The sequence below is a fragment of the Cavia porcellus genome, unplaced genomic scaffold (assembly GCF_034190915.1).
Source record: "Cavia porcellus strain 051 isolate PalLab524CR breed Dunkin Hartley unplaced genomic scaffold, mCavPor4.1 scaffold_17, whole genome shotgun sequence".
NCBI classification, from domain to species: Eukaryota; Metazoa; Chordata; class Mammalia; order Rodentia; family Caviidae; genus Cavia; species Cavia porcellus.
In genome coordinates, this window is record NW_026947500.1 from 62,027,941 (window position 1) to 62,037,921 (window position 9,981).

Consider the following 9,981-nt stretch of genomic DNA (forward strand, 5'->3'; position numbering starts at 1 on the left):
TTAGGGGAAGAGGAAAGAGAAGAGGAATGGAGGGAATCAGTGACAAAACTATCGGAATAACCTTTGGGTCCATAGTAAACACAAGAAGGTCAGTTTTCTTTTTCTTTTTTCTTTGTGAAAAACTTTGCCCTCAGTCTTTAGATATATGAAATACACTGGGCTCATTGGTCTTCATTCCCATATCCTGTCATCAGTAGGACTACACAACATGAAGAATTTTCCTTTCTAACAAATCACAATGTCATACTGCTGCTTCTTGTCAGGACATTTTATTTTCACATGAGTTTTTCCATGAGATTAACCAGTAACATGAAACCCACCAACCAAACGGTTATTTTAGGATTCCATCTTTTGGGGCTGACAGATGACCCCGAACTGCAGCCCTTAATCTTCATCCTGTTCCTGTCCATGTACTTGATCACAATACTGGGAAACCTGCTCATCATCCTAGCTGTTAGCTGTGATTCCCATCTGCACACTCCCATGTACTTCTTCCTCTCCAACCTGTCCCTTATTGACATTTGTACAAGCACAATCACGATCCCAAAGATGCTGGTGAATATTCAAGCACAGGATCAGACCATCACTTACATAGGCTGCCTCTCTCAGGCCTCCTTTGCTTTGCTTTTTAGTGGGTTGGAAAATTGTCTCCTTGCAGTGATGGCCTATGACCGCTATGTAGCCATTTGCCTTCCTCTGAGGTATATGGTCATTATGAATCCCCAACTCTGTGTCCTGCTGGTTCTACTTTCCCTACTCATTAGCACCATGCATGCCCTGATCCACAGTCTGATGGCATTGCAGCTGGTCTTTTGCACAGACCTGAAAATCTCTCACTTCTTCTGTGAACTGGCTGTGGTCATCAAGCTTGCCTGCTCTGATATCTTCATCAATAACCTGCTGGTATATTTAGTGGGTATCACATTCTTTGGTGTACCTCTCTTTGGGATTATTTTATCTTATATCCAAATTGTCTCCTCTGTCTTGAGGATCACATCAGTGGAAGGAAGATATAAAGCTTTTTCCACCTGTGGGTCTCACCTCTCAGTGGTGTTCTTGTTTTATGGGGCGGGTTTTGGAGTCTACATGAGTTCTGCAGTTACTGATTCTTCCATTAAGAATGTGCTGGCTTCAATTATGTACATTGTGATCCCTCCAATGATGAACCCCATTATCTACAGTTTGAAGAACAAAGAAATGAAAGAAGCCTTGATATATTTCATTGTTGGAATATCTTTTGAGTGACTGTGTCATTGGCTTGGAGCTTTGGCTTATAGAGTAAGTTCAAACTGCCATAACATTGAAGAACCAAAGTGTATGAGTCTATGATATTTGTATACACTTCAACTAGGCCTTCAAGTCTGATTTTGTTGTTTTTCCATGTGTGTGACATTTGACAAATGATCTCAATCTCTAAACTCCATCTTGTTGCCTGGACATCATCCATGTGGCACCTAAGTTAGGCATTCAATCTTAGAAGCTCTGTGTGGATGAGTCTTAGAGGGATTATTGGAGTAGGTGGAAAGAGTAGAGAAAGTTTTAAAGCAAGACTGTGTTAACATGTGGGCACTAACTTTTCTGTATCCTACGGTTAGGACTACATAGGTTGCACCACTATGTACACCTATTGTGAGGCAAATGTAGTAATTTCATACTCCATTAAGAAATTATTGAGATATCTCAGAGAAAGAGTATCCTATGATGGTCATGTCACCATCTACCCTGCTAAGTTTCATTATGTATAAAATTATCACAAGTATAATACCTCAGAGGTTTGAGATAATCTTGTGATATTTGAGATTTTGAACTTCAACAGTGAAAGTGAATTTATGTCTCAGAAAAAGGAAACTCCAAGAAGGATAAATTCTGGACATTTCTAGGTAAATAGATGCAACTTTAGATTATATTCTTAAGTGAAATAAATCAGTCACACATGTGTAAACATCACATTGTTTCTCTGGTGTGAAAATATAAAAGTGTAAATAGGGACACAATCGTGTTGTGAAATAGGAACAAATGGCTCAAAAGAAAGTAGACTAAAGAGGGGGAGGGAGAAAGGAAGGAAGGGAAAAGAAAAGTTATAAAAGAAAGATAAAAATGGAAATATTGCTTTGTAAATAAAAAGGAAAAGAGGTCTTAAAGAGAAGAGAAGACATTGGGGAACAAAAGAGGAATGAAGATATATCATATAGAAGAACAAATTCCCTATAATGAATATGATCATTACATATATCTAAATTATATCTGTTAAAAGTAAAATACAATGAGATTCCTAACTGTGGCTGAGAGTAGCTGTATAATTCTATATTTCCATGAACAGCATGAGTGATACAGTTTCTTGGCATCCTAACCATAGTTGATGTCATTGTATTTTAGTCATCCAATAGTGAGATCTCATTATGTTTTTAATTTGCATGCATATATTTATTTTTAATTAAAATACAGATTGAAATCAAAAGCAAATAAAGAAAACAATAAAGATAAGAAAAAAAATCCCCTATCAAACTACCAACATCATCTTTAATATAGCTTAACATTTTGGACTGAGGGGAAGGGAACAGCTCAGTGCTTGTGTTACTCCCTTGGCTCTGCAGGCCTGGGGGTGGGGGACTGGAGGACAGTGAAAACTTCCTATCAGGTGGACAGAAGATGCCGACTTGATACGTAGCTGGGTGAAGAGCCTCAACAGCTCAGATGCTGGAATTTGACAACTTGGTGAGGGCCAGACGAGTGGAGAGGGACTCTCACGAATCCAGGAGGAAACTGAAGGAAAAAGAAAAATAGGAAGAGGAAGGAAAAATGTGAGTAGAGAGCTAGACCCCAGAGTGCTCACTGAGACCAGTCCATGCTGTGCTGGGAGCGCCAAGGCGTCGGGCTATTCAAGGTCACACTGAAGCCATGGCAACCAATAATAGGAATTGGTGAGTCCCAGGCCCTTAGCAGGAGGACACGGTGTAGCATGAAGTGGAGCCAAGGTGGAGAATTGTAATAGTTTGTGATGAGTGCTGGAAACTTGGTCCCACCATGGGTGTTGCTGGCTGAAAGACATCTTGGAGTGGGGCAGATCCCAACACTGCAGTGGCATCAGTCAGCTGCCCCTGGCCAGAGAGGACTGGTGGGACTTGCTTGGGCTGAGGCACACCCTTAGTTGGGACCCAATAGCCAGGGATGAAACTTTCATGACACTGTGACATCCACAATGGCACAGCCTAAGTTTCTAAAGGCACTTGCTGTTGACTGGCTCAGAGGTGTGGGGCCAGTTCACATTGTCCCTGCGTGCACCTCAGATAAGAGCAAACTGGAGGAGATAGCAAAACTCCAGTCAACACATTTCGGAAACACTGTAAGCAATACAGAGAAGGCTAGAGACCTCCACTACACACCTGTCTAAAAGAAACCAGAAACATGACGAGAGACAGAAATAAGAAAAAACCTCCAGCAACTGACCCTGGGAAAATGAGCCCAGGAGAGGTAACTACAGGAGAGAACCAGTGCAACAATCATGCAATATTAGCCACAACATCAGTGGACATTATGGTCTTGTTCTCTACCGTTTTGTTCAACTTTATAATATCTAATGAGATAGACAATTCTTTTTAAGGAAACAAGAGACAACGTTGATAACCATTGTTGATAACCTTGTACTCTGTTTTACATCATGTTCTATGTGTATCCTTGGTTTTGACTGACAGCTTTGTTTTGCCATATTTGACTTTATTCTCTCCCCCAAAAAAGTAATAAGAACTAAGGAGTAATAAAACCCAAAATGTGTAAATTTTGTTGTAAAAAAAGAGAGGGAAAAAAAGAGCTCTAAACGATACAACAGCAAGTGTGTTTAGGGGTGTTAAATAGCTGACCATATTAATGTTTTTGGTTGGATCATTGAACACAACTGTTTTCAGTCTCACTGTTTGAATGTCCACTTTGTATGCTTTGATACTGTGATTTGAGCAACTATCTCTAAGATGATAATATGTAATCTATTAACTGGTGATTTCTTACTTTTTTTTTGTAGTTCTGTATTACCTGTACCCTTACACTGCTTTGTTTTGTTTTGTGTTTTTCTCTTTTTCCTTTTAAATAAAATTAAAAAAACCCAAAAAACAAAAAAAAAGAAATACCTTTGTGACCTCATAGACGAACTTAAAAATCAAATTCTAATCCAAGTGAGGCAAGATATAAAAAGATTAATTAAGGAAATGCTAAGTCACTCCCAAGAAAACACAGAAGGAAGAATGGAGGAACCCAGAAAAGGAAGAGAAACCTTTGGTGAAGAATATAGACAAAATCTAGAATACATGAAACAGATCCAAAGAGATTACCAGGAAATTAAAAATTCCATTGAAAACTAGCAAAATGCCTTGAGATAAACTAAAGTTAGCCTTTCAAAACTTGAAGAGAGATTTATAATGTGTTATCATGAAAGATATGATCTCTTAAAAATAACAAGGAACCAGGAAGAAACAATTCAAAGGCTCGAAGATGAGAAGAGGATCTATAACTTAAGAATAAAAAATGTGAGTGAAAAAGCAGGAGTAACCACAAATGAATTACAAAGACTATTCACAAAAATAATTAAGGAAAACTTCCCAGGCATAGGAAAAAGAAATGTTATCCAGATAAATGAGAAATACAGAACTCCAGCCACCTACAACCAAAACAGATCTACAGCCAGACATAAAATAATCAAGATTCCAGAAATCCAACAAAAGAAGAGAATACTAAAAGCAGCCAGGGAAAAGAATCAGATTCCCTACAAAGGAAAAATCATCAAAATAATGACAGACTTAACACAAAACTCTCAAACTGAGAAGAGCCTGGGGGGAAATTGTCCAAGCCCTCAAAGAAAATAACCTTCAACCAAGATTGGTGTACATTGAAAAGCTCTCCCTCAAAATTAATGGTGAATAAGATATTTCCAAGACAAGGAGGAACTGTGGGAGTTTATGGCCACCAATCCAACCCTACAAAAAATACTGAAGGACATTCTATATATATAGAGAAAAAAATGTACCAGGATTCCAGCAACAGTAGCAGAGAGGCCTCAATGAATGGGGAAGACAGTGGAATGAAGGAGAAAAGTGGACAAATAATAGTAGAAAAATAGAATAGCAGAGATGAGGCAGAGAAGGTAGGCTATAAACTTTAATACAGATAGCCTTGATACACTAACATAAAGAAACACAGGCAGAGTAGATTAGGAGGCAGAATCCATCGAGATGCTCTGAATAGGAAATATAATCAACCTGAAAGAGTGTTAATAAACTGAAAGTCAAGATGAGAAAATCATACTGTATGTGACATGGAACCAGAGAGAAATAAGGACAATTCTTTCAGCAGCCACAGGTAAGTTGGAAAGTTATGACAATTTTGTGCAGTGTAGAACTACACAGCTGGAAGGAAGGCACACCCTGTGGCTTTAGTAAGTAAAGCTCAAGGTCAAGCTCAGGGGTAAAAATGTTCAGCAACACTCAGATAGATAACAGGTTGACTAACTAATCTAAAAACTAAAGGAGCTAGTGGGATGCAAAATACACAAAGCATCCTGAGAAGGGGAAATGTGAGGAATTGCCTAAAAAAGGAAGGCAGAGGACATTGTTAATAGTATATCATGATTTAAAAGGCACAGTAGTCTTATCACTCTGTTTAGCTTGATTTTATTTTGTTCCATTCTGTCTACTCATATGAGATTTGAGGGCACATACAGCTATCCCCAAAATAGCAAGCTATACCATGGTAACTATCCTTAATTTCCTATTAACTTATACTGAAACCCTGTATTACTTACATTGTCTTATTATGACTGATCTTATTTGAAGCTGATTTGTTAGACCACTGTTTTGCTGGACTGATTTTATTTGAATTTGATAGTATCAACTCTAAGAGTAGAGGCAACTACTCTGAAGATGATAAGATGTAATAAGATACCCACTCCAGTTTGATTATTAACTGCTTTCAAACTCCCACAATCTCTCCAAAGGTGTGTTTTTATTAAAATAGCTATGCACTCAATGATCCAACAAAAACTTAGTAATATGGTTATCTATCTTACACACCTAAACACACTTGCAGTTGTGTCCTTTAGAGCACCTTCTTTTCCTCTCTTTTTTACAATAACATTTACCCATTTTTGCAGTCTCACTTTTCAAATTTCCACTTTGTATACTTTAATTTTGTCCTTGAACAACTATTACTAAGATGACAATATGTAATCTGTTAACTAGTGATTTATTACTTTTTTTTGAAGTTCTGTATTGCTTCTACCTTTTTACTGTTTTGTTTTTTTCTTTAAATAAAATTTTAAAAAATATCTATGTAATGTTATGTTCAATTATATTATACTTTATGATGTGGACAATTCTATTGAAAATAACAATAGAAAGCATAGTAACTACTGTAGATCACCTAATATTGTGGTTTTATGTGTCTTAATTTCATATTTTTCTAGAAATTTGTTTTGTTGTTTTGGTATGATCTGTTTTTCCCTGTAAGACAGAAAGGATAGATGTACATGTAGAGATTCACACATGGGGAGAAACTTTCTATGGGAACAGATTATATAATGCATAAGGTAATGAACATATACTCTGAAGAAGAAGAGACACTAAGAAACTCAATGCTAATTCTGTAGTACTATGATATAAAATCTAGCAATACTATTATTCACAGTGCCAAGTGATATTAGTCTAGTCTCTCTTTTTTTTAAAATTTTATTTAAGAGGAAAAAGAGAAAAACACAAAAACAAAACAAAGAGGTGTAAGGGTACATGTAATACAGAACTACAAAAAACACATAACAGTAAGAAATCACCTGTTAATAGATTACATATTATCATCTTGGAAATAGTTGCTCAAATCACAGTATCAAAGAATACAAAGTGGACATTCAAACAGAGAGACTGCAAACAGCTGCGTTCAATGATCCAAAAGCATTAATATAGTCAGCCATTTAACACCCCCAAACACACTTGCTGTTATATCCATTAGAGCTCTTCTTTCCCCTCTCTTTTTTACAACAAAATTTACACATTTTGGATTTTATTACTCCTTAGTTCTTATTACTTTTTTGGGGGGGGGAAGAGAGTAAAGTCAAATATGGCAAAACAAAGCTGTCAGTCAAAACCATGGATAGACATAGCACATGATGTAGAACAGAGTACAAGGTTATCAACAATGGTTATCAACGTTGTCTCTTGTTTCCTTAAAAAGAATTGTCTATCTCATTAGATATTATAAAGTTGGATAAAACAGTAGAGAACGAGACCAATAAAACTTAGGCATTGTAAACATTACAGGACTTCCAAAAGAGACAATAGTCAAACCAGAATGGACATCTTAGTGAATCTTATTGCCTTCAAAGTAGTTGCCTATACCCTCAAACTTGATACTATCATACAGAATGGAACAGAGACTAATCAGTGAAAACAAGATCGTGGGAGTATTACAGGACTTCAAAACAAGTTAATAGGAAATTAAAAAAGAGTTACTATTATATATCCTAATTTTTTAAATTTTCCTCCTTAATTAAAACAAACATCAGAAATAACTAAATAATTTTTTTAAAGAATAAGGGAGAGATTGAGATAAAACAGGACATAACAATATAACAATAGAGGTCAAAGCATGACTATTTCAGCAACCTAGTGCTTCACCACCAAATAACGCGACTTAATAGTAGTTACCATAGTGTCTGTCTTTTTCCTTGAAATATTTGGATAAAACTTCATATACTATAGCTTCAAATATTTCCATATCAAGAAGCCCAGAATAAAGCTTTTGTAATTAATAAGTGAAAACTTTATAAGGCTTCAAGGCCACATAATGGGGAATCATGATTACCACATATTTTTATATATTTGAATCATTACTTACATTAGGGAATCTATTCGGTATTCACACATGCGAGATTGATTTATTTCACTTATGAGTATGGTCTCAAGCTGCGCCCATTTATTGATAAATATCTCAATGTGATCCTTCTTTATAGCTGAATAATACTCCATTGTATAGAAATACCACAACTTTTTTATCCATTCCTCAGTTGATGGACACTTGGGTTGTTTCCAAGATCTGGCGATTACAAATTGTGCTGCTATAAACATAGGTGCACATATATCACTGTGGTATGATGCTTTCAGTTCTTCTGGGAATATGCCTAGAAGTGGAATAGCTGGAATAAATGGGATTTCCAATCCCAACTTTTTGAGAAATCTCCAGACAAACCTCCACAAAGGCTGTACCAGTCTACACTCCCACCAACAGTGCAGGAGAGTTCCTTTTTCCCCACAGCCTCTCCAGCATTTGTTGTTGTTGGTTTTCTTGATCCTGGCCATTCTTTCAGGAGTGAGATGGTATCTCAGTGTGGTTTTAATTTGCATTTCTCTAATGACCAATGATGATGAGCATTTTTTCATGTATTTATTTGCCATTTGCATTTCTTCATCTGAGAATTGCGTATTCATCTCAGATGCCCATTTTTGGATTGGATCTTTGAATTTTGGAGGTCTGAGTTTTTTTAATTCTTTATATGTTTTAGACAAGAGTCCCTTGTCTGAGAGAGAGAGTTCACTAAAATCTTTTCCCAGTTTGTGGGTTTTGTTTTCACTATGCTGGAGATTTCTTTTGACATGCAGAAACTTTTTAATAAGAAGTGGTCCCAGTTATTGATTCTGGGAAGTATTTCCTGTGCGGTTTGAGTCCTGTTCATGAATCCTCTACCTACTCCTATGTCTCCAAGGTTTCTACCCAATTTGTCTTCCAATAGATTTAGTGTTTCTGTTTTAATATTCAGATCTTTGACCCATTTAGATTTTAATTTAGTACATGGTGATAGACATGGGTCTAGCTTTAGTTTTCGGCAAATGGAGAGCCAGTTTTTCCAGCACCATTTATTAAAGAGACTGTCATTTTTCCAGTGAACCTGCTTGGCTCCTTTATCAAAGATAAGGTGGTTGAGTGTGTTTGTAGTTGTGGTTGTATCTTCTAATCTATTCCACTGTTCTTCGGCTCTGTTTTGATTCCAATACCATGTTGATTTTACTACTGTTGCTTTGTAGTATAACTTCAAGTCAGGGATTGTGATGCCTCCTGCTTTGTCTTTGCTGCTTAGAATTGCCTTTGCGATTCTAGGTCTCTTCTGGTTCCAGATGAAATTTAGGAGTGATTTCTCTAGATCTATAAGGTATGTTGATGGTATTTCTATTGGGATTGCATTGAATCTGTATAACAGTTTTGGGAGAATGGCCATTTTCAAAATGTTTGTTCTTCCTATCCATGAGCAAGGGATATCTTTCCATTTTCTGAGATCATCTTCAATTTCCTTTTTCAGTGTATTATAATTTTCACTGTATAAGTCTTTCACTTCTTTCGTAAGAGTAATTCCTAAATATTTCATTTTTTTGCTCACTAATATGAATAGTCCAGTTTCTCTTATTTCCCTCTCTGTGATTTTGTTGTGTATAGGAATGCTATTGATTTCTGAGTATTGATTTTGTATCCAGCCACATAACTGAATTTATTTATTGTATCTAAGAGTCTTTCAATGGAGTTTAGGGTGTCTTCTATGTAGAGTATCATGTCATCTGCAAACAATGATAATTTAACTTCTTCTTTTCCTATCTTTACCCCTTTTATTTCTCTCTCTTGCCTAATTGCTCTGGCTAGTACTTCCAGTACTATAATAAATAGGAGTGGTGATAAAGGACATCCTTGCCTTGTGCTTGATTTTAAAGTAAAGGCTTTCAATTTTTGGCCATTTAGTATGATGCTGGCTGTTGGTTTGTCACAAATGGCCTTTATTATATTGAGGTAAAGACCATCTATTCCAATTTTCTGTAAAGTTCTTATCATGAATAAATGTTGGACCTTATCGAAGGCTTTTTCTACATCTATAGAAATGATCATGTGATTCTTATTTTTGGCTTTATTGATATGGTGGATTACATTTATTGATTTGCATATGTTGAACCATCCTTGCATTTC

General features: G+C 36.3%; 1 protein-coding gene across 1 annotated transcript; it reads left to right on the forward strand.

Moving 5' to 3' along the window:
• Window positions 1–309: 309 nt before the first annotated feature.
• LOC100721600 (olfactory receptor 7G2-like) lies at window positions 310–1,245 on the forward strand. Its single transcript, XM_005003107.4, has one exon. It carries the CDS (start codon window positions 310–312, stop codon window positions 1,243–1,245), a length of 936 nt encoding a protein of 311 aa, XP_005003164.4.
• Window positions 1,246–9,981: the final 8,736 nt, after the last annotated feature.

Bases quoted from the DNA above. Each gene is read 5' to 3' on its own strand.
- LOC100721600 (XM_005003107.4), top strand. From the start codon at position 310: ATGAAACCCACCAACCAAACGGTTATTTTAGGATTCCATCTTTTGGGG.